Raw genomic sequence first — 23,592 nt, forward strand, 5'->3', positions numbered from 1 at the left:
TATACAGAAATTGTCAGTCAGTTAATTGATGTTCGGCGCACCTGGAAGAGTTATAATGCTACGACGCTATTAGATACATTCATATAAATGTATGAAATATAAGGGAACGAGTGTTGTGAGCACTGGGAACACCCCCTACCACAACCCAACTGCACTCTGTTCCCACCCAGAGGTGAGTACAGTACGGAATACAGCTGGCACGCACACTCGCACACACGCGGGCGCCTAACCAAATTGCAATGCCTTTTGCGTATGTATTGGTGAGTTGGAAAAACAGACCACAAATAAAAACCTAAAACCACAAACTTTCGCATTTTAATTTGCCAACAATCAGGCCATCTATCTACCTTGCAATTTGCTGTTGATTTTTTTCACGAGCGCGAAAATTGATTTTTGTTGTAGGCTGCGCTCCGCTGACTTTGCTTTGATATTGTTGTTGCCTGGCCAAAGCGTCGCCGTTTTTGTTGTTGCTTTTGTGCCTGCTGCTTTCGCAAAAGACGCAGTTGTTGACCTGCAAGTCCTGGCGATAGTTTGTAGTTGTAAACACGTCCTGGGCTTATAGAGCACTCTAAATTTTGTGCATTTGCGTTGGAAATCGTGTTTTTTTTCCCACAATTCACGTCACTTGGTATTTTATTCACCACGTCTGTGAGGCAGTGTTGGGTACTTTTTGCCAACAGTGTTGAAAAGTGCTGCCGCAAAAGAGTTGTCGAGTTGGCGAAATAACTACCCCACACAACACGTTTTGCACAATTTTTAAAATAGGCAATATAAAAAATATTTGATTTAATTTTCGAGTTTTCGATCATAGAAAAATAGAGGAGCAAATCGCAAAATATCTTCTCGAACATTTTAAAGCTGACAAATAATCAGATTATGTCTATAAAACACAAAAGAACATAAAATAAATACCTATTTTTGCAAAAAAAAATTTGTTTCAAGTTGAAAGTGGTGTAGATCTAATTAGTGTGGAAGAGCGTTGTTACTTTTTGTATAGGAATCAAGGAGTTTAAGAAAGTGGAATAAAAATTAATCGTAGATTTTGTTTATTTCAGGGATATTTAACAGCAGTTTAGTTGATCAATTGTTTGTAGCTGTAATAACTATGCGGTTTTTGTTTGTTTTGTTTTCTGTTGGCGCGGGTCAACAACTCTGGCAACGCGGCGTGCTGCTAGTCAGCTGTTTACACTCACGCTCGAGTCTGCGCCTGTATGCGTGCCTCAAATCCGTGGACAGGTAGCATTTTTAGATATCTTGTCTTTCGCTTTTCCTCTATCTTACTATGCCTTTTCATATCTTGTTTTTGGATTTCAGCTGCCTTACCTCTTCGTTTGCGTGTTGCTGCGTAGTATTGGCTGGGGGCGTGGCCAGGGGCGGCGCTGGCAGGGCTAGAAACGGCGAACGAGGCAAATACAAGCGCTGCCACAGACCGCTCAAAAGTTGCGTTAGCGATTGCCAGGAGTTGTGCATGAGTTTGTCCTTAAACGTGGGTAGTTGTGGCCTTTTATTAATCTTTAAACGCGGTTTGTCGCCCGTTTGTTATTTTTTCACTTCTTTGGCGCCTTTTTAAGCTTTTTGCGCGTAGTCCACCTCTAACAACTTCCCGCCGACTCACAAACCCGCCTGGCGTTCGCCATTTGGTTTGGCTACCTTTTGTTAGTAGCCTGCAATGTAACTTTGTAATTAATACGCGTGAAATTGCAACGGATTAAAATTGAATTGCATCTAGCGAAGCGCGTCAAAGGGCGGGAGGTGGGGAAAAACCGATAACGCAACCGATACCATCGATGTTTTAAAAATCCGTCTTATCGATTATTGAAGGGATCATCGATTTATTTCCATCTCTAACGGTGTCTTATCGTACGATATTTCATGCTGTTAACTTCCCACTCCAGTTGTTGCACACTTAGCCCGGCTCCACACCAACTCTTGCACACTTTCCGTTTAACTTCTTAACATCTAAATAATGTTGAGAGGAAATGTAAAAGATTAATAATTCACTATTTCTCATATTATATATGTGATTATTTTTTAAAGCTTAAAAATAATTTTCGTATTTAGTCTTATAACATACAAACTATTGTTAGTTTAAAAAATTAAAAAAAAAGGTTCCTATTAAATAAAAGTAACGTATGCAAGAACGCCAATGAAAAGTTAACAGTAAGTTAACAGATGCCTAGGTGTAAGTCTCCACTAAGTGCGGAGTAAAAGCACGCTAACTATCGATAGACGATGTTTGAGTCACCGGTAAAACAGTGTTGGTAGGTGTGTGTGCTCAAATAAAGCAACATGCGCGCCTAATCTCAAATGAAAAGTTAAAATAAAGCATGAAAACTAAAACGGTATAAATTAAAATTTTTGTTAGATAACAAAGAAAACTCTTTTACTACCCTAGGCACTTTTATTTGTGGTCTAGCTCTTGTGATAAATTCAAAAGTCAGCTATTGACCCCATTAAAATATTTGCCTAAATTTGATTGTTCTAACATAGCTTAATTTCTTTGATTGATAGCCAAGTAAAACAGCTGACTGCCTCGTGTTGAGATCTGCGCCTGCGCTGCTTTGGCGCCCAATAAAAATACGGGGTCCAATTCATTCAATTGCATAACAAATACGCAAGGAAAATAACGGTATCGTTATCGTGTGTGCCCACGCTCAGTCAGATACTGACGTGCCTGTCCCAACGGTCGTGTGCGCGGATTCCCCCCACTGCGCTTCCCGCGTTTTATAGCTGGAAAAAGTGTCCATCAATCCGGGACAAACTCTCCATTTCATCCGCCAAAGAACGCAAAGGGCAGCCGATCGAATGGATTAATAATTGCGAGAAAACGTAGTATGCCCTGCCCATGTAATAGCTGCACTTCGAGTGGAACACACTGCTCATAGCATCGGTCCAGGACTTCAGACCAGGACAAGTCCGTAGTCCCCAAAGTTTTGGTAGGCGGATTCGGATTCGGATACGGATTCGCTTCCACAATTGTGTGCGCGTCCCATGGCAGAAGTGAGTATTTTTATTGATTTTTTCCCGGGCCCGGGAGATGGTATTTGTGGCCTAATCCGAGACTCGCGTGTTTCGCATGGAATATTCAATTACACACACACACACACACACACACACCCACACATTGGCAAAATGGCGCAGGCCTTTTTGGGTCACGAGGCTGCTGTGCGAGTGTGCGAGTGAGTGTGTGTGTGTGTGTGTGTGTGTGTGTGTGTGTGTGTGTGTGTGTGTGTGTGTGTGTGTGTGTGTGTGTGTGTGTGTGTGTGTTGACATTGTCCTGGTCTCGTTTTCGTTTTCCCTTTCGCACACACCAGCACGTGCTTTTTTTTGGCCAACAAATACGTAACATTTTGGCCGCCGCATATAGACGATCCATAATTCATGACGTTGGCGTTCGCTTTCGCTTTCAGCTGGTGCCGCTGCTGCTGGCTGGCTAGGGACCCCAAACCGGAAACGGAAACGGGCCACGCAATCGGAATTGGAACCGGAACTCGAACTCGAACTCGATCTCGAACTGGTACTGGAACTGGAACTGGAACCGATTTAGCAAACGATCAAAGGTATTAGCAAGGCATGGACACCGCTGCCGCCGCCGCCGCTGCAGTCGCCGTTGATCTGAAACCCGATCAGCAGCTCCTCGGCAGTTCGACAAAGTCCAGGATTGGACCCGGAGGCGGAGGCGGAGGAGGAGGAGGAGGAGGTGGAGGAGCTAGTGGCTGCGATTGTCTTGGCAGCACCGTGGAGACCATGTCGCTGACGCCGCCACCCACGCCGCCATCGCGCGCCTGTGATGTCGCCGTCGAATCAGGTGTTCCCGGTGCCCAGGCCGAAACTCATGCCAAGAACGGTCTGAAGGGCAAGGAGGCGACCGAAAGCGTGTCGCCAGCAACTGAACCCACTCAGCCGGATCTGCCCGCCACCACATCAACGTCTTCCGCCAAAGCTTCCATAACGCCAACGTCTGCCCTGCCGGGATCGGGATTGGGAGTGGGATTGGGATCGGTGGGTGCAGCAACGGAGCATCCACCAGCTGCAGCTCCTCCATCAGTGCCCAGCAGCAGTAGCTCCGGATCCGGATCCGGATCCGGATCCGGCGAGAATGTGGTCCAACTGCTGCCCTGGCAGGAAATGCCCACGTATCTGCAGTTCAATCCGTACGTGCTCCGGGGATACCGACCCCTGCAGACCTTCAAGGGATGCCTGCTCAGTCTCTTCTACTGGCACAACGAGACCATCAACATACTGACACACGGTGAGTGCCACTACCCCATTTGCTTCCTCTTCCTCTTCCGCCCACCTGTCACCTGTCACCAGTGGCTCATTTATCGATCCGTTCGCGTCTCTCTGCTCGTAACAATCACGGTCAAAGCCAAGTGGAGGCACGTAAATAGATTAGGTCGGCATTTGTAATGAGCCTTGACTGAGGTTGGCTTGGACATGCATAAGAAAGTGGCCAACTATGGATATGCTATTTTTGATCGGCACCAAATTAGCTAGGACCACACCTTTGACGTTTAGGCATGGTTTATTTATTTATTTATTTTTAGTTATTTTTCATTATCAAAAAATATTTAATATAATCTTAGTATTCACTTGAGAAACCTATAGTAATAGAAATTGGAAGAGATTTTTAAGACTTATGTGTGTAATTTCAAAACTTTATTAGGTAACGCGTTTTCCCTCTAGTAGAGTATGCACTTCTCAAAGGTTCTTAGTTAAAATATAAGTTTTTGGTTATGTTTCCCTTCACAAATAAATCTCCAAAATAATCTGAGTATCCACTTGAGAAACCTAAAGTACAAGAAATAAGAAGAGATTTTTAAGATTTCCAAACTTTATTAGGTGAAGCTTAAGCAGCAAAATTATACAAAAAATCGAGCTTTGTTCAAACAAAACTGTAGATCAATATTGACAAGCAGATAATGCGTTTTCCCTTCTAGTAGAGTATGCACTTCTCGCTGGGATTCATGGCGGATCCGGCTGGGCAGTTGAACTCTTTCGCGAACTCTTCAAAGTTCGATACTGAGCCAATGACGCGGAACTTTCCCGGCATGTGCTGGTCGGTGGACACTTGCAGGGCCTTGACACTCGGATGCGCATCGTTGCACCAGATCTGAGCGAAGCTGATGAAGAAGATCTGCTTGGCAGTGTACCGCATGCTGGGCAGTCTCTCCTTGGCCAGGTCCGACTGGGACTCGTACCACTTCCGGTAGGCGGTGAAGGCCAGCCGCAGGCCCCCATTGTCCGCAATGTTCTCCGACTGCGAGGCGGACTCCTTCAGTTGAATGCCATCGTAGACATAGCGGCCATACTGCTTCGTGAAGCAGTCCCTGCGCTTCAGAAAATTGCTGCTGGACCTCTCGTCCCACCAGTCGTAGGCGTTTCCCTTGGCATCGAACTTGCGTCCACTGTCGTCGAAGCCGTGGATCAGCTCATGTCCAATCAGCGAGGCCAGGGTGCCGAACATCACCGCACTGGGATAGACGTCGGACCAAATGTAGAAGGGCTGCAGCAGCGCCACCGGCACCTTGATGATGTTCTCTATGAGGATGTTGGCCGGGGTGTAGCTCAGCTGGGAGCCCGCCTCGAACGGTTTGGCCGGCTTGTGGAGCATCTCGCGCATCTGTTTGGCCGCAAGCAGGCTGGTCTGCCGCACGTTCTCCACGTAGTCGGCACTTTGCAGGTTGAGATCCGCGAACTCTTCCGTGAAGTTATCCTCGGCGTAGTTGTTCACCTGCAGCCTCATGGCCTGCAGCTTGGCGATGGCCAAATTCCTGGTGGGTCGCTCGATCCAGTCCAGTGCCGGACTCGTGTGCAGTGTCTCATTAAAGGTGGCTTTCAGCTGACGCCACATGCTGTCGATTTCTCTCGAGGATTTCTCGTTGTTGTAGCGACGGTAGAACATGTTGTCCAGGTTCTTGGCAAAGAACTTTTTGGTGAGGTCCAAGCAGGCCTTTTGCTGCTTTTCCGGCTTGTCGGCTGGCGTCTCCACGAACTCCCAGATGAGCCGGAAGAACATATAGTTGGCTATGGTGCGCAGTGGTGTGCGCTGGATGACGTCGACCAGGTTTTGCTGATAGCGTTTGTTGTACTCGTAGATTTGATCGGAAACGCGCTCTCCCATGCTCACAAATATCAGTCGGTCGATGTCCAGAGTGGGCGAGTATCGCTCTTGAATCTCTTGCACTGTCAGCAGCTCGGTCAGTTCACTAAGGTCCAGGCCTTCGCTGTCGTCCACCAGCCCTTGGGCAAGGTCCACCTCGAAGTCGACCAGCTCCTTGGCCGTCTGCCTCGCCAACTCCGACTTCACGCCCAAGGATCGTTGCAAGATGCGTTGGATGCTGCTCCGGTATCTCTGACGGTACATGGCCGTGGAATTGTCCACGTACATGGACCGCGACTCGAGCGGAAACTCCTGCTGCCCCAGGTAGATCCGGTTCCTCTGGTTGCTGGCCAGGTCCTTGTTGACCTCAATGCCCAGAATGGGCGCTATTCCGTAGCGGAACGCGATGCGTGCCGTGGTCCCCAGCCAGTCGAAGTCCTCGTCCTGCCAGGAGGACCCTTCCAGCACCGGCATCGTTCCGAACTCGGCGATCAGCCGCTTCAGCTTTCCTGTGTACGTGCCGTTGAGCTCGTTGATCCGGAGGCAGGACTCGTAGAAGTGCTTCACCTGAATGTCCTCCGGCGTGTCGTGGGTGTCGTGCGCCGTGTTGAGCATCTTCAGGATCTTACGGTTCAGGCCCTTGGTCAGGGTCTCAAACACGCCGGTCGTGATTACCTCCATGCTGAAGGCCGAGTTGATGCGTTTGTAGTTGCCGCAGGCAAAGGTGTAGAAGTCGTCGCACGGATCGGCCTTTTGGTCCATGAAGCTCTCAATCTCGGCCACCTTGGCCTGTCGCAGCAGCTCCCTGTTGTAGGGCGTGTCCTGGTTGAGGTCATCCTGGACAATGGAGGCCGCCCACGCGAGGCCAATTATTGGCTGGCCTACAAGCCAAACATAGAGGATCTGCACCGCGTTGTGCATCGTTATAAGTGCAAAGATCGACTGGCGGGCCTCGGTTGTTTTGATGAGCTAATCGCCATCCCCATTTAACCCAAGTCGCTCCACAGTTCTCGGAAAACAAAAGGCGACCCCGGGGCTATCGCTGGTACTCTGCTTCAGAGCTCCGCTCAAACACTGGGCTTCAATTGTAAGTAGCTGCAAAATTGCTATCTCATCATCTCTCCGGACAGTCATGCATTTTATTTAAGTTTTTGTGTTAATACGCTTTCCAATAATTTGTTTTAAGATAGACTTTCCAACTGATTACAAAACAAACTTTATCGAAATAAACACATACTTAACTATGTTAAGAAACAAGACGTTTGGAAGAAGTGTTAGTTTGGTATATCTCTAATCTACTTTGATCCTTTAAATTATAAATAAATTATCTTTGTCGTGAGTTTTCAATGTCAATTGATTGCCAAGAACACCAAGAAACATTATTATTTTACTACGAAACACAGAGACTTTAAATTACAAATTGTACTTAAATATATATGCAATGTACGTATATACAAACATTTGTGCTTTTGCCAGAGTATAAAGATTTTATAATTTGTTCATTGTCGTGACCAAAATTATTGAATACTGAAAATTGAATAATTGATGTTTACGTTGTTTATTAATCTTCCATGACGTGCCTGTTAAAAAATTAATGGGCATTTTACATTAAAAGAAACTCGAGTTAAAACCGATTTTGTAAAATAACCCACACTGTGATTAACAATTATTACTAACATGCTAAGCGTAAATAAAGCAAGTGAAAAATAAATTATTGACTTGAAACCTTTTTTTCACACGCAGCCCACTTGTCTAATTTACACAATAGTTTAAAACATTTCTTGTCAATTATTAAAAAATAGGTATTATTTTTTTTAAGCCTGATAAATGTAGTGATAAAGGCATATCAGCTTAGTTGGTATAGACTAGATGGTCAATTGAATGCTTAACGTTCTGGTTGATTTAAACATTTGGACTTAATTGTTTTAAGGTAACAGTAATCATAAATTTATTAAATGAGTCTTAAAAGCCTTTTGGTTGGGCTTTGTTATATCATAACAAAATTATAAATTACAATCTAGTAAAGAATGCACTTTCTGCTGGGATTCATGGGGGATCCAGAAGGACATTTGAACTCCTGTTAACTTCTAGAAGTGACATTTGGCGCCACCTAAAACCCGCTTGTTTTCTAGGTTCTCAATTTTTTTTTTTCGATTTGAAAGCTGTCTCTAATTTTTGTAATAATCAAACTTGATTTAATTAGTTTTAAAACCTTTTTTGTATTGTGAAACATTTACAAAAGCAGCTCGTTTCTTAACCGATTTATACCAAAGCACCTTTCTAGTAAATAATGCACTTTTGGACGGGATTCATGGGGGATCCAGGAGGACAGTTGAACTCCTTGGAGAATTCGTCATGATTTGATAGCGTTCCCATAACGCGAAGCTCATCGGGCACGTGTGTATCGATAAACACCTGAAAAGCCTTCAACTTGGGATCCACATCCTGGCAAAAGGACTGCGCAAAACTTATGAAAAATAGCTGATTGGCGCTGTAATCCAGGTTGGGTAACAACTCGTTGGCCAAATTCAAGCGGCCATTGGGAAGCGCCATTTGGGACTTATACCACTTCCTGTAAGCCGTGTAGGCCAGACGCATGCCTCCATTGTCAGCAATGTTCTCCGCCTGCAATAAGGACTCCCTGAGCTGAATGCCATTGAAAACATATTTTCCATACTGCTTGGTGAAGCAATCCCTTCGCTTCAAGAAGTTTCTGCTGGACTTCTCGTCCCACCAGTCATTGGAGTTTCCTTTGGCATCAAACTGTCGACCACTGTCGTCGAACCCGTGGATCAACTCGTGTCCAATTAGCGAGGCCAAGTTGCCGAACATCACGGAATTGGGGTAGCCATCAGCCCAGATATAAAAGGGCTGCAGCAGGGCCACCGGCATTTTGATTATGTTCTCAGTCAGGGCGTTGGCCGGCGTAAAGCTGGCAGATTCGTCCGTTTCCAGCGGCTTGGCCGGCTTGTGAAGCAACTTGCGGCTTCGCCTCGCCTCTTCCAGCATGATCTGTCGAACATTCTCCACGTAGTCGGCACTCTGCAGATCCAGATTGGCGAACTCTTCAGTGAAGTTAACTTCGGCGTAGTTGCTCACCTGCAGCCTCATGGCCTGCAGTTTGGCGATGGCCAAATTCCTGGTGGGTCGCTCGATCCAGTCCAGGGCCGGACTCGTGTGCAGTGTCTCATTAAAGGTGGCTTTCAGTTGACGCCACATGTCGTCGATTTCTCTCGAGGATTTCTCGTTGTTGTAGCGACGGTAGATCATGTTGTCCAGGTTCTTAAAGAAGAACTCCTTTGTGACGTCCAAGCAATCCCGTTTTTGCTTCTTCGTCTTGTCGGCTGGCGTCTTCACAAACTGCCTGACCAGATTGTAGAAGATATAGTTGGCCATGGTGCGCTTAGGTGTTCGCTTAATGACTTTGACAAGATTTTGCTGATAGCGCTTGTTGTACTCGTAGATCTTGTCGGAGACTCTCTCCCCTATGCTCACAAATATCAATCGGTCTACGTCCAAAGTGGGGGAATACCGTTCTTGGACCTCGCTCACAGTCAGCAGCTCGGTCAGTTCACTGAAGTCGAAACCTTCGCTCTGGTCCACCAGTCCTTGGGCAAGGTCCACCTCGAAGTCCACCAGTTCCCTGGCCGTTTGCTTGGCCAGTTTCTGCTCCACACCCAAAAATCGGTGCAGAATGCGCTGGATGCTATTACGATAGTCCTCGCGGTAAATGGCCGTTGCGTTATCCATGTACATGGACCTCGTCTCAAGCGGGAAGTTCTGCTCGCCCACGTAGATGCGGTTCATCTGGTTGTTGGCCAAGTCTGTGTTTACCTCTGCCGTGAAAACAGACCTAACGCCGTAGCGGAACGCGATGCGTGCCGTGGTCCCCAGCCAGTCGAAGTCCTCGTCCTGCCAGGAGGACCCTTCCAGCACCGGCATCGTTCCGAACTCGGCTATCAGCTGCCTCAGCCTCTCTGTGTACGTGGCATTGAGCTGCTTTATCCGGAGGCAGGACTCGTAGAAGTTCTTCACCTGAATGTCCTCCGGAGTTTGGTGAGTATCGTTGACAGTGGTGAGCATTTTCAAAACCTTACGTTCCAGACCTTCGAGCACAGAATACAAAAGACCCGTCGCGCTTACATTCAGGTTTTCTGCAGAATTGATGCGTTTGTAGTTGCCACAGGCAAAAGAGTAGAAGTCGTTGCACGGATCGGCCTTTTGGTCCATGAAGCTCTCCATCTCGGCGGCCTTGGCGTGTCGCAGAAGTTCCTTGATGTACGGGGTGTCCTGGTTGAGATCATCCTCTCCGGCAGGGGCTGCCCAGGAAAGGCCACCGAGCACATGGCCCAGAAGGCAAAGGTAGAGTAATAGCATCGCGTTGTATTTCGTTTAAATTTCAGTGACCGACTGCCTTCCTAATACTATTCAACTCCAGATGCCGAAAAAAACGAAAGTCGACCCCGGGGCTATCGCAAAGTCTCTGTTCCGCTCTTCTTTAAGATCGCAACTAGTGATAGTGATAGGTATACAAGTAGTTAAAGTAGTTAAACTTAATAATGATATGTACGCATATTGAAATTGTCCACTTTAATTTGTATTGATGCACGTCAAAATCGGTGCGGTTCGATTTTATGGTTTCTACGAAGAGGCCTTATTTCCTTATTGCCTTAAATTTATTCTATGTTATTGTTGAATATAATTGAAAAAATTTGTATTATGAGGTCAACATTTAACGCATATGATATTGAATAATTACTTCTGCTCGGTGTCTACTTTTTACTTTGCACTTGTATTGATTTAACTTAATTAAAATTGCAGTTACTGCAAGCTATGATGATTCTTGTCAACTTATTGTTGTATAATTATTATTTTTGGGTTTGCTATTAATTTTATTGGTCTAAAATAATAATTATTCTTAAAAAGTTTTAAGAAATCCAAAAATAATCAAAATGTGTTTATTCTTGAAATATAACTCTCGATGGGCGCGGTCACTGCTTTGTAATGCTACCAATTACAATAAAATGCAAAATAAAACATTTAATTCGTCTATAATAATTACCAGCAACGTTGAAATGCTTTCAGCATTTTCCAAGCCAATACGCTACAACGTGAGCTGTTTTTCAATCACGCACTCCCCTCTAACTTTGGCTAGAAATATGGAACCAACGACCGAGCGGATGATAAGGCAGAGCTTCGGCTCCGTTCCCACTTCTATTCCCTCTCTACACTGAAAACAATTTCAAAATGGGTTTGGTATGGTGTCTTGGTTAGCATAAAGATCTTACGCTTTAATTAACTAATCGTGTCAGGAAATAATAATAAATAATACAAAATATAATAATAAATAATATATTGGCCCCATTAAGGGATTATATACAGTTAGATTTAAAAAGAACGATTTTTTTTTGCTTTATGTAAATACGAGCAGCCGGAGATCAGCTGTAGCTCCTTTCCAATAAATATATTTACTTATACTAAATCTTAAAATACAGTTCAAAGATAAGTTACAAATGTGTTTCAGAATGTTCTCAAAGTAATTACCTAACTAAGCCTTATCAAAAGTGTTCTAAATGGACAAAGTTTGGTCATAAGACATACCATGATCAAAAAGAAGAGGTCAGTATTGTTTTTGCGGTGTAGCTTAATCTCAGTCAGTGAGTGTAGTTGCGGAAGTGCGTCGCTGTGAGCTGCCCGTTCAGTCGCCTTCGGAGCGTTCGCCATGGAGAACATTGGTATCGCGTTGGCGCTGGCGCTACTGCCACTGCTGTCAGTGGGGAGTGGTCGAGGTCACCTGCTGCAGGGTCAGCCGACCATTGACCTGCACATCCAGGCCCAGGAACAGTTGATCTCGCAGAGCAACGACACTGCCTACTTGCAGCGACTGATGCGCCTGGCCAAGTCGGCCGAGATGCGCAGCTACATGCAGCCGGGTGCGGAGGCCTGCGGCAATTTCTACGACTACAGCTGCGGCAATTGGCCCCAGATCAATCCGGCCAACGATGCCCATCCGCGGGAGACCAACTTGGAGCAGCTGCTGGTCAAGGCCTATCGCCACAAACAGCAGCGTCTGATGGAGCAGCCGGCGAACGAGGAAACGGACGAGGTGGCCGTGCTCCGGCTCAAACAGTTCTATGCCAGCTGCCTGATGTTCCGCCAAACGCCAGAGGATCTCTATCGCCGTCAGTTGCAGGAAATTGTGGCCGAATTCGGACGCATGCCTGTCCTGAGTCTGCCGGGTCAGGATTGGCCAGCCGAGGAGTTCGATTGGCTGGACACCGTGGCCCGGATCAAAAGAAAGTACGGCTTTGATATCCTGCTGCTCTTTCAGTCGTCTGGCGATCGCATCTACGTGGGTCAACCGAAGCAGATTCTGCCGGAGGCCAATAGACGGGACGTGGCTGATGCCATAGCCGATCGCCTAGAGCGCCACTTGGGCGTGGATCCAAAGCTGGCCAAGACAACGGCCCGGGAGATCACGGATTTGGAGAAACGCATTGCCAGCATTATGCTGAATCGTCGCGTTGGTGTTCTGTCCCAGTTGCGCACCTCCAATGAGTCGGATACTTATAAATTTGATTACTCCAATCTTACCCAGTATGTGGAAACCGTCCTGGAAAGCATCCTTGGCGACGAGACTCTCTACGAGCATGTGCCCAGCTATTCGATGGCCTTGGTTGACTTGGTGGCGGAAACACCACCCGAGGTGTTGGCCAACTACATTTTCAATGAGCTGTTGCAGCACTTTTTCTACGAGCGATCGGGCTCCGTGGTGGAGCAATGTGTGAGCCGCGTTAGAGATCTGTTCCCCGACCTCCTCGACAACATGGTGTTCGAGCAGTATGGAGATGCAGCCACGATCGGTGGCATTGAGGCCATCTGGCAGCAGATCCAGCTGAGCTTTCGAGGTGCCCTTGAAAACTCATCAGCCGACTGGTTGGTTTTGGAGACACGAGAACAACTGCTGGAGCAGTTGAACAGCACCAGTCTAGAGATCAATGGCTACACCGATGTCAACTTCACGGAGCGGTATGGGGGCATGGAGCTAAAGCCGCGGGACTATCTTCACAATCTGAGGGCCGTGCTCAACCATCAGAGCTTGAGTGTCAAAGAACGGACTCAGACGTCTGCCGTCTATGACCCGGTGGGGAAGAGAGTCCTGCTGCCGGTGGTCCTGCTCCAGCCGAACTTCCTGTGGTCCCGCTTCTATCCGAGAGCCGTGCGTTACGGCAGCCTGGGCACCCTGCTCGCCCAGCAACTGGCGCACAGTCTGGAGGATGCCTCCAAGTGGGACGCCAAGTCGTTTGCCGAGTACTCGAAGCGGAAGGCCTGCTTCAAGGAGCAATACGGTCGCCTGCGACTCAACGGACACTACTTGCCCGAGAGTGATCTGCAGGCGGAGAACATAGCCGACAATCTGGGCATCCAGGTGGCCTACCACGCCTACAGAAGTTACCTAGCCACTCTGGATCCATCCTTCCTGGGCTCGGAGTCACTGCCACAGCTTAGCCTTAGCTCGCGGAGACTGTTCTTCCTCAGTTTTGGCCAGCTGTGGTGCAACGATGCCAACGAACAGTTCCGGGACAAGCAATCCCTGCTCCAATTTAGGACACCCAATGCGCTCCGGGTGCTGGGCGCACTATCCAACTTCAAGGCCTTTGAACGGGACTTCAACTGCGGACGAGGAAGCCTCATGACCCAGCCTGAGAAGTGCCAACTGTTCTCCGTGAACCTGGATTAACATTTTCACTTAAATTGTACCATTAATAAACACTATCTCTGAATATTGTATTGGTAATTGGAAATCTAAAAACTAATTGCTTTCAACCGGGCTTAAATTCTAATTGAAAAAGCCAGTAATTTATTCTTTGGCACATATTTTGAACTACCATTAACCATGCTATACTCAGAAAAAGTATACAAATTACCTACATTTTAGGAATAAATACCTAAAAAGTACCAAAAAGTCTTGAATTTGAGAAAAAATTACAAATTTTACTGGAAATTTATTTTTGTCTTCTACAAGTATTTATGCCAGAATCAATTAATTGCAATCCTAATCATTCTAATGCGAATTATTGTAGTTTTGATGGCCCAAAAGCAAACTGGTTTGAAGCCTTGTCTTCCTAGCCATATTAACACATGCTAGTTAATTGACATCATTTCCCTAAAGATGAAAATACTATAGTCTCAGTAATGTTCAACTTAATAACATTTATTTACATTTAAAGATAGTCGAGCTGAAAAGATTAAATTGATTGAAAACAAAGTTTAGTGGTTAGAGCTCAAGGGTTCTTCAGTAAATTGCGCACTTGTACTCCGGATCCATGGGCGCCGATTGGGAGCAGTTGAAGACCCAGGAGAACTCCTGGAAGTTGGACAGTGTGCCAACCACCCGGTACTTGCTCGGGGCATGACTGTCGCCCTGGGCAACTGTGGACTTGAAGAGCGACTGGACATCGTCGCACCACAACTGGGCGTATCCCACGAAGAAGAGCTGGCGACTGTCATAGGACAGACCCGCCATGGTCTCCCGTTGACGCACTTCCTCTGTCTGTTGCCCCAGCCAGCGCTCATAGGCGGCGTAGGCCAGCTTAACGCCTCCATTGTCCGCAATGTTCTCCGACTGCTCCTCGCTCACCGGCAGATGCAATCCGCCGTACTCGTACTGGTGGTACTGGGCCTGGAAGCACTTGCGTCGCTCATCGAACTCATAACGCGACTTGGAGTCCCACCACGGGGCCAGGTTGCCGGCCGCATCGTATTTCCGGCCATCGTCGTCGAAGCCGTGAAGCATCTCGTGGGCGAGCAGGTAGCCCAATGTGGCGTATTTGAGCGCCTCCGGATACTGGTCAGCCCAGAAGTAACGTGGCTGCAGCAGAGCCACCGGAATGGTTATGTTGTTTTCCATCACATTATATGCGGGTGTAAAGCCGAGCAGCTCTGTGTCCTCCAAAGCGGCGGGAGGCTCCCTAATCCTCTCCATGTATCGCCTGCCCTTCGCAATGAGCAGCTGCTGGATATTCGGCACGTAATTGACCCGATCAATGGTGACCCCACCGAAGAGCTCCTCGAAGTTCTCCGAGTCGTAGGAGTTTATGTTCAGCTGCATGCGGTCCAACTTGTCGATGGCCAGCTGCCTGGTCGCATTGGATATCCAGTCGAGTTTGTCGCCCATCAGTTGCTGCCTGAAGATGCCCCTGATCTGCTGCCAGATATTGAAAACCTCCGCTTCCGCCTCCACGCTGCGGTATCGCTCGTACACAACGTGCTGGGCCAGCTGGCCAAAGTACTTCTTGGTGCTCTCGGTGCAATACTTGGTCATGTCGCTGGGGCCGGTGTTCACCAGGTAGTCCTCCAACAGGGTCCACAGTACGAAGTTGGCCTGCGTAGCCAGCGGTGTGCTGCGCATTGTGAGAAGCGCATTGTCCAGGAACTCCTCATCGTTGATGTACAGGGCCTCCGGAACGTTCTCCTCGCCAAGGATCAGGCTCAGGAATTCGGTGAAGTTCAGTTGGTCGCTGTACTTCTCTTGAAGATCGGCCAGCGTGTAGAGTGAGAGGCCATTTTCCAGAGAGCCTGTGATGGAAGATCCTGCTGATAGGCTTTTCTGCAATTCGAGAAGCTGCTGCGCTGTGTGCCTCGCCGCGGACGGACTTACACCGAAGTATTGTTGCAGATCCGCGGAGGTACTAGACTCTACCAGGAGATTTAATATACTATTTCCCGTCTGTTTTGCGTCTGCCGGACTGAGATACACGCGATTTATCGACTTGTCACGAATATCCTGCATTATTGCCAGGCCCAGGATGATTTGCTTGCCGTACTTATGCTGAATCTGGGCCACCGTTCGCCACCAGCTGAAATCGGATGAGTTCCATTGGGCGCCAGCCAAAGCAGGCAGTTCTCCGTACTCCCGGATAACGTTCTCCAGGGCCAACTTGTAGTGGACATCATCGCGATGCACCAGGGTACAGGACATATAGAAACGCTGCATCTTCTTCTCCAGCTCGGACTTCAGCTCGTTGGAACGCAGCAAACGCTGAAGGCGCCGATCGAATCCTTTCGATATTAGTTGGAACTTGTCGGTCATGAGGTCACTAAATAGCTGGGCGGGATTGTGGCGATGCCAGTTGCCGCAGGCATGCGTATAGAAATCATCGCAGGGCGCTATCTCCGGCTTCGTCATGGTCTTGATTTCGGCCACTTTCGCTTGTCGGATGATTTGCTTGGCGTACTCCGACGTCAAGTCGTCGGCAAAGGGGTCGTCCCCATCCGATGGCTTGGCCAATATTGGAGCAACTACAGCCCAAAGCAGGCAGAGCCACAGCACACGACTCGTCATGATCTCGCGTTAAATTCAACTAATTTGCGATCGCTCCCGATCGGTGACGGCCACCTAATCAGCGGGATTTGTTTATATTTACGATGTCCAGAGTGCTGGGGTGGGTCAAACTGTTATCTCCTAAGCGGCAGACGACGCCAATTCCGTTGGCTCTTATACGATTTTTCAAGTCTGATACAGTGGCTATTATAAGAGTTCCGTCGGCTCTTATACGATTTTTTCATGACTGATACAGTGGCTATTATAAGAGTTGGGTTTCAATTAAATCCCCTCTAGTAAATTTCGGACTATTATCAAATCTCGCTTTTCTATAATTTTTATTATTTTTTTAATATTTGGAACTCGTTTAGGAATTTTTTTTTTTTTTTATTCCGGAAAGATCCTTTTAAGGGCTTTTTACTTTTCCCAAACATTATTTCTCCAAGTAAAATATTAAAGAAATTTTAGGCAAAAAATAAGTTTCTGTGTTTACATTTTAGCGATTTTTTTTAACGCCAGTAACGATTTTTTCCAACTTCGAGTCCTTTTACCTTTTGAGATTACGCAACTTTTAGAGAGACCTAAAATAAGAGAACTTTGACCTATATATGGAAGTTCTATTGATCACGACCTCGAACATTTGAATGCACTTATAGTTGAGTAGTCTGAACAAAATCGTCACGACTTGTCTATCTGTCTATCCTAACATTTGACCACAAATTGGTTTGGTACTGATATGAGTAGAAATCAGATGGAATTAGCTAATTAAATATATTTGTCCTTGCCATTTCAGCCATACCCATCTTCTACATCCTTGCGATTGTGCCGGGACTGATGCCCTGGGACAGTGGCTACAAGTTTCTGTCGTTCTGTCACGTCTTCGGATCGGTGGCCCCCTGGTGCGGAAGCTTCGTCTACCATCTGTTCATGAACATCGAGAAGGGCGAGAACGTCTACTACACGCTGCTCAAGCTGGACATGGTGGGCATCTGGGTGAGCCAGAGCTTCGGTGAGTAAGATCGCGTTAATTGTACAATGTACACATATGCCCCAATGAAACGCAAGCTCTAATCGGAAGCGGAACTGTTTAATATAATATATACGCACACACACATATCGCGGAATCAGCTAGACGACGGGTATATCAATACATCAAGCATCTGGTTGGGGGATTCATTTTGGTCTTGTTACTGCACTGAAAGGCTTCGGCGAAGGCTGCCGAATTGGCCAGCATGGCAAGGACCCGGGACTCGTTCGGCGGATGGACACTGTTCCGCAGGAAGGCTGACCGCCTTTCGAGCCAAATATCCGAGCACATAGACTGGGCCACGCTGAGGTAGAAGAGCTGCTCCGGAGACTGCGACATATGGGGCAGCGTTTCCATATCCTGGGTCCTCAGCTGCTCCAGCCACTTCCTGTGCGCCGCCTGTGCAATGCGAATGCCCACATTATCTGCTATACTCTCGCCCTGCGACTCCAGCCTGGGCAACATCTTGCTGTCGTACCGCATCTTAGCGAACTGATCCGACAGGCAACTCTTCACGGACTCGAAGCCCATCTTGGCCTGGCTGCTCCAGTACTCGTTCAAGTTGCCCTTGCTGTCGAAGAGCCGGTTCAGATCATCGAATCCATGGGCCATCTCGTGGCTTAGGAACAAACCCAGGGTGCCGTACTTGAGAGCAGACGGATAGACGTCGTCCCAGAAGTAGCGATGCTGCATGTAGCTAGCCGGCAGCACTACCAGATTGATTTCCGTCGCATAGAATGGAGACTCGATGACGCCGTCATAGTAGCTTAGCCTCTGGGATTCCTTCATCAAATCGGTGCGGAGATTGCTCGCCTGCACTTCCAGCAGGCGCTGCACGTTGCCATAGTAATCGGCGGAGCTGACCACCAGCGCACCGTACCGCTCCTCGAAGTCCACGGCCTGACCGCCAGCTATCTCGAAGGACATGAGCCTGAGCTTTTCCAGCAATTCCGCTCGCGTCGTTTCGTCCAGCCATTCGAGATCTGGAGAGCTGAGTATCTCACGGAACGAGGTCTTCAGTTCCAGCCACAGGTTCCTCAACTCGTTGGCTATGTGCGGGCTCTGCTGCTCCAGTGAGAGGTACACCATGTGATCCAAGACATCGGGAAAGAGCTGAGCCATCCGCTGGGCACAGATCTCCTCCTGCTGGCCGTCACTCGGCCGGATCTCAAAGTCGGTGAGCAGGGTGGACAGCATGTAGTTGGCCAGCACATGGTTGGGAGTGCCCAACAGGAGCTTCTTCACCTGGAACAGATAGCTGGGCACATGCTCGTAAACGGGTACAATGTAATCGTGGCCCAACCAGGAGGTCACAAAGCTAGTCAGATTGAGAACGGGTCCGTAGACATCGCTCATGTTGGACAGCATGGTCAGGCGGTTCCTGAGTCTCGGATCGCGATCCATTCGACGGTCGAGAACAGTGTGCGCTAGCTCCGCCTCCAGTTCGATGATCTCTTCGGCAGTCTTGCCAGCCAGCTCCTGCGACAAGCCGAGGAGGTTCTGCAAACGCTGCTTGAGCTCCTGCTTTTTGGCCAGACTCGCGGACCCGTCGCGCTCCATCAGGTCGTCCCTCTGGCCCAAGTACAGACGCTTGATCTGCGAGTTGGTGAAGTCCGGAGACACGGTGACACCCAGTAGTGTGGTCTTTCCGTAGCGGCGCAGCAGCTGGGCCATCGTCTCGAGGGCATCGAAACCGACATCGTTCCAGGACTTGCCCTCCACCGCGGGCATGCCGCCGAATTCCCTCAAGACACTCAATAGATGAGTGCGCTGGTTAGCCCTTAGGGCCGCCGTGTCCAGGCAGGACTCGTAGAAGTACTTGACGCGCACCTCCATGGGCCGATCCGTGCTCATGCGGGGCTGTTTGAGCAACTGCCTCACCCGCCGAAGGTAACTGGCGAACATGAGCCGACCAATGTCGGTGTCCTTCTCCAAGGTGGCTGCGTTTATCGCCGCATAGTTGCCGCAGGCATAGCCGTAGAAATCCTCGCAGGGACTCACATTGCTGTCCATGAAGGAGCGCATCTCAGCGGACTTGGCCAGCCGCATGATCTGCTGACCCAGGGACGTCGTTAGCTCCTTGAAGACTCCGCCCTGGATGGCAGACGATGAGCTGATGGTGGCGGCCAAGGTGATAAAGATTAGGCAAACGGAATGCAGCAGGCCTTCCATCGCGATTGAGCTTTGTTTTCCGACTGACTCGTCTGTCTTATCGATGGTGGGCATATTGTGTGTGTGTGTGTGTTTGCTAGCTGCGGAGTGACCACTATCATCTCTTCCGCTCTCTGTTTGTTTTTTTGTTGTTTTCAGGTGCCCTGCCCCTGGTCACGGCCACCACCTTGTGTTTCCCGCCGGTGCTCAAGTGGCTGATCATTGTCTCCTATTGCGTGCTCTCGCTGTGGGGCCTCTACAAGGTGAGAATCTTGCAGAATCGGGACTTGATTCGACTTAACTCCCATCCCCTCCAATCTCCACCAGGCTCTGACGGCCAGTTCGCCCTGGCAGCGGCGCTTGTGCTTCGCCCTGCCCTTTGGCATGCGCTCCATCCTGACCTTCCTGCGCATCCGAGGAATGGTGGGCGGCAGCCACATGGCCCTTTCCCATGTCTACCTGCAGGTGCGTATGTCCAGGCTTTCCAATTGACTAACTGCTATTTTCTATAACTAAACGTTTTTGGCTGGCCTCTCTCGGTGCGCATAGGTTGAAGTTGTAAGTCACATTTTCATACATATGTACATTCGAGTAAATGGACAGAGCCGCTAACCAATTTTTCTGGCGGTCAGAGAACACAATTTCCGCCAGCACCCATCAGTCTGCTAACCTCCGAAATAACCCTCTGTTCTAGGACGGCGTCTCCATACTGGGCGGGGCCATCGGAGCGATGCGAATCCCCGAGAAGTGGTTCCCAGGAGTGGTCGACTTCTATCTGAACTCCCACAACATTATGCACGTGCTGGTCGTGGTGGCAGTTTACTCCATGCACAAGGTGGGTTCAAGAACTTTAATTCTAAATTACGCTGAATAAAATTGGAACAGTAAAATTAAATATCTGGCTATTGAATTCAAAACATTCTAATTCATATATAAATTTAAATTAAATATAAAGACGTAATTTTAAACACAGTGCACATTAAATTGGGATGATTAATTTTTAAATATTTAAAATAAAACATTATACTTAAAATGGATTTAGATGGATTAACTTAAATTTGATTTAAATGAAAATTCTTTTTTTTATATATAAAAACACAATACAATAAAAAACGTAATATTTTCATCTGTTACATAACTAAAAACATCAATCTATCAAAATCAAAATAAAACATTTCAATTGATTAGTACGCTTTTTGTACCAGTGTAGCTTAAAGACTATTCTGTTTAACTCTTATCGTAAAAGCCAAATAATTTAAAATCATATTTTAGTTGATTTAGTTTGGTTTTAAACGAGAAGCAATTACCATGTTTAATTAACCGAATTGTGTATATAGGTTAGGTAAATTATATTGAAAATATTTTTTTATGTATTGAAATGATTAATTAAATTGTCATTTACCCATAATCAATTGAAATGATCAACTTTAGGGAATGTCCCAAAAATGCAAAATTTGATTATCATCTTCTTAAATGAACTGCTTTAACTTCCTGTTTGAACATATAATGTTTCTTTTAGGCACCTTTGAATATGATTTTCAAACACTACTGATTTCTGTGGCTTCTCTTATAAGGAAGTTTTTAATTTCTGTCATAGCCATTAGATAATCTTACTGAAACTTAATTGCGATTTGCCCTAGGCCACCATCAAGGACTTCGAGTGGATGTCGACGCAGACCTGCCACACGGCCGCCAATGCCACGGAGCAGGCTCTGGGGCACGTGGAGCTATGACCCGCTTATTGGCTGCTGCCGCTGGTGCTGCTGCCCTTGCCGTGGATAATCCTGGCCAAGAGGCGTGCCCGGCGGCACTTGATCCGCGCCCTAATCGCTCCCATCGCCTGGCGGCGTAGGCAGGCCCAAGTCCCCGGATGAGACTAGATGTGACTGGATGAGACTAGATGAGTCTAGACATCAATTGAGACACTGAGGAGACGGAGGACGACGACGAACGCTACTTGAATATACCGTGTATAAGAGAGCTGTTGTAGTAACAATATACATATGTATATCTAGGTGTAGGTATAGGCCATACATATATGAACTGTATGCGTGTATTTACATATAGTACATACTTCGACTGTGGTATTAAGCATTAAGGTTATTTAATAACTGAGACAAGACGAACAATAGTCGGTCAATAGGCAGGAGGGTTTTCGGAACCAAGTCTTCGGATTTTCACGCTAAACTCTTGAGTATACAGTTGCTATATGGCTGCATAATGGGTAATAAGTATTGAGTAATGAGTAATGAGTAATGGGTAATGAGTAATTGTAATGATGATTTGAATGATGTTGATACACATGTACCTCATTGTGCTTACGACAACACATCTTATTTTCAAATACTCGAATGTATAACTTTGTACCTCGTCGAAAATTCTACAATAAGAACACCTATAAGCTAATCTCTTCCTAGTTGATCTTTTTAGATATGCAAATTGTTAATTTTGGCAAGCTAGTGGTAGTGTTAGCCTAGTTAAAGCTCCAATCTGTGCATAGTTGTGAACGAAACTCAACCACTCAGTTGTTGCTGTTGTGTGCCAGTAGTTAGAAACCCGTATTCAAGTTGGACAAGTGTGAAACCAAAACAATCTTCTTCTGGCGCGTCGCTACTGCAACGAATCACGTACATATGGTACATACGTAGTAGAGTTCGATATGAATTGGGTTTATATCATTTATGTCAATTGATTGCGCAACATTAACCTCAAGTATTTATTGAGCTCCCCGAGTATTGAATAATATTAGAAACCGCAATATTTATTACGAGTACGAGTACCCTAGGTGTTAAGCATTAGGGCTGGTATACAACCAACTTAACTAAACGATAGCAACTTTTCGGACGTGGGTCTATTTTAATCCTAGCAAAATGTTTTAGTAGTGTCAATAATTTACACCACCCCGTGAACGAAAAAGAGAGAGAACAAATCTAACAAGTGAAACGTAAGCTAACAAACTAATTCAAACAAACAAAGCAATAATTATAGGCAGACTCAATGCTTTAAGTTTAAAGTTGCTGCTAGACGTAAGTGACAATTATACGAATAATGTAAAATGATTTTCTGAGAAGGTTAATTAATCATTAAAAGTGTATTTAATGAGCAAACGAATGAGCTCGTAACGTCTTTTAATTTTAATTTGAAACTGGGAGTCCCCGTATTAACTACCGGTAGGTGGCGTTGCAATTCCGCCAGAGGTCGTTTGGCTGAAAATAGTCCATCCCTGAGGAAACAAGGTTGGCAGCCCCGACTCAATTTGAATCCCAAATTAAGACGAAAATGTCAGTTTATTCGTTTATAGTTTATTAAATTCTTTAGTAAATTCTTATATTCGCGCCATGCATTTATAGACAATATGTTTTATACTTTTCTTTCGTAATAATCAATGTTTATTCGAGTTGTTGACTAGTTTTAGTTTATGATTAGTTTATATACGAGTTTAACGCTTTTGATTGATGCGCGTTTTTGAAGTATATGCAGATACATGCATATAAGAAGTCTCTATATAAATAAGTTTATTTAAAAAATTTACAAAAATGGAAAACTTATTTGATCTGTTATGAAGCTAGTAGCACTTTAAAATTCCTAATTGCTCTCCGCATATGTATATGTAGTAGTCGTGTGTGTATATGTCTATATTTGTGTAAATATGTTCGTTAAAGTAAAAACTGCATTGCACATTTTGTCGGTGACCTGCTTTGTTTTCAGTGTATATTTTTTGCGTTGACTTTTTTTGATTAGAGTTCTGTGTTTTGGTTTTATTTTTGATATTCTCTTTCGTTATAAAAGTGTGTTCATCTTTATTTTCTTATCTCTTATTATTCTTCTTAGTAACTTTAGCGACAATTCCCCGTATATAAATATAAAAATAAAGTAATATTAAAATTATGCATAATAAAATTGTATAAGCAACCTATATCATTACAACATTTGTTTATATTGCGCTTTGGGCTTGCAGCAAAAATTTGGCACCAAAATAATAATAGA

General features: G+C 46.4%; 7 protein-coding genes across 8 annotated transcripts in view; 2 read left to right on the forward strand and 5 right to left on the reverse strand.

Annotated features, from left to right (window-relative positions):
• The window catches only part of LOC128252087 (serine/threonine-protein kinase Doa), a 36,126-nt gene extending 34,454 nt beyond the window's left edge, over nucleotides 1-1,672 (reverse strand). Inside the window, exon 1 of the mRNA XM_052979511.1 lies at nucleotides 1,324-1,672. Coding sequence (XP_052835471.1) covers nucleotides 1,324-1,470 — 147 coding nt within the window. The 5' untranslated portion in view covers nucleotides 1,471-1,672. The remainder of the gene's footprint in view (nucleotides 1-1,323) is intronic.
• LOC128252098 (progestin and adipoQ receptor family member 4) lies at nucleotides 4-22,716 on the forward strand. 2 transcript variants are annotated; one of them, XM_052979561.1, is made up of 8 exons: nucleotides 6-172; nucleotides 2,512-3,000; nucleotides 3,411-4,252; nucleotides 17,221-17,436; nucleotides 19,765-19,868; nucleotides 19,933-20,070; nucleotides 20,300-20,440; nucleotides 21,246-22,716. In XM_052979561.1, the coding sequence occupies exons 3-8, from the start codon at nucleotides 3,574-3,576 to the stop codon at nucleotides 21,336-21,338; spliced, it is 1,371 nt and encodes a 456-aa protein (XP_052835521.1). In that variant the 5' UTR covers nucleotides 6-172; nucleotides 2,512-3,000; nucleotides 3,411-3,573; the 3' UTR covers nucleotides 21,339-22,716. The 2 variants fall into 2 exon arrangements, 1 of the variants encoding a protein (XP_052835521.1); XR_008267279.1 differs by lacking the exon at nucleotides 21,246-22,716 and having other exon boundaries at nucleotides 4-172; nucleotides 19,933-20,163; nucleotides 20,300-20,430.
• On the reverse strand, nucleotides 4,835-7,102 carry LOC128252093 (neprilysin-1). Its single transcript, XM_052979553.1, has one exon. It carries the CDS (start codon nucleotides 7,022-7,024, stop codon nucleotides 4,937-4,939), a length of 2,088 nt encoding a protein of 695 aa, XP_052835513.1. The 5' UTR covers nucleotides 7,025-7,102; the 3' UTR covers nucleotides 4,835-4,936.
• Nucleotides 8,355-10,628, reverse strand: LOC128252092 (neprilysin-4-like). Its single transcript, XM_052979552.1, has one exon. The coding sequence runs from the start codon at nucleotides 10,478-10,480 to the stop codon at nucleotides 8,384-8,386; it is 2,097 nt and encodes a 698-aa protein (XP_052835512.1). The 5' UTR covers nucleotides 10,481-10,628; the 3' UTR covers nucleotides 8,355-8,383.
• On the forward strand, nucleotides 11,793-13,901 carry LOC128252096 (neprilysin-4). The gene has a single exon (XM_052979557.1). The coding sequence runs from the start codon at nucleotides 11,826-11,828 to the stop codon at nucleotides 13,842-13,844; it is 2,019 nt and encodes a 672-aa protein (XP_052835517.1). The 5' UTR covers nucleotides 11,793-11,825; the 3' UTR covers nucleotides 13,845-13,901.
• On the reverse strand, nucleotides 14,246-16,499 carry LOC128252095 (endothelin-converting enzyme 2). Its single transcript, XM_052979556.1, has one exon. It carries the CDS (start codon nucleotides 16,446-16,448, stop codon nucleotides 14,400-14,402), a length of 2,049 nt encoding a protein of 682 aa, XP_052835516.1. The 5' UTR covers nucleotides 16,449-16,499; the 3' UTR covers nucleotides 14,246-14,399.
• On the reverse strand, nucleotides 17,496-19,670 carry LOC128252094 (neprilysin-1). Its single transcript, XM_052979555.1, has one exon. It carries the CDS (start codon nucleotides 19,624-19,626, stop codon nucleotides 17,572-17,574), a length of 2,055 nt encoding a protein of 684 aa, XP_052835515.1. The 5' UTR covers nucleotides 19,627-19,670; the 3' UTR covers nucleotides 17,496-17,571.
• Nucleotides 22,717-23,592: the final 876 nt, after the last annotated feature.

This window comes from Drosophila gunungcola, chromosome 3R (genome assembly GCF_025200985.1).
Source record: "Drosophila gunungcola strain Sukarami chromosome 3R, Dgunungcola_SK_2, whole genome shotgun sequence".
NCBI lineage: Eukaryota > Metazoa > Arthropoda > Insecta > Diptera > Drosophilidae > Drosophila > Drosophila gunungcola.

Bases quoted from the DNA above. Each gene is read 5' to 3' on its own strand.
- LOC128252098 (XM_052979561.1), top strand. From the start codon at position 3,574: ATGGACACCGCTGCCGCCGCCGCCGCTGCAGTCGCCGTTGATCTGAAA. The intron at 19,869-19,932 runs GTGAGAATCTTG...AATCTCCACCAG, and splicing joins CGCTGTGGGGCCTCTACAAG to GCTCTGACGGCCAGTTCGCC. The intron at 20,071-20,299 runs GTGCGTATGTCC...CCTCTGTTCTAG, and splicing joins TTTCCCATGTCTACCTGCAG to GACGGCGTCTCCATACTGGG.
- LOC128252093 (XM_052979553.1), bottom strand. From the start codon at position 7,024: ATGCACAACGCGGTGCAGATCCTCTATGTTTGGCTTGTAGGCCAGCCA.
- LOC128252092 (XM_052979552.1), bottom strand. From the start codon at position 10,480: ATGCTATTACTCTACCTTTGCCTTCTGGGCCATGTGCTCGGTGGCCTT.
- LOC128252096 (XM_052979557.1), top strand. From the start codon at position 11,826: ATGGAGAACATTGGTATCGCGTTGGCGCTGGCGCTACTGCCACTGCTG.
- LOC128252095 (XM_052979556.1), bottom strand. From the start codon at position 16,448: ATGACGAGTCGTGTGCTGTGGCTCTGCCTGCTTTGGGCTGTAGTTGCT.
- LOC128252094 (XM_052979555.1), bottom strand. From the start codon at position 19,626: ATGGAAGGCCTGCTGCATTCCGTTTGCCTAATCTTTATCACCTTGGCC.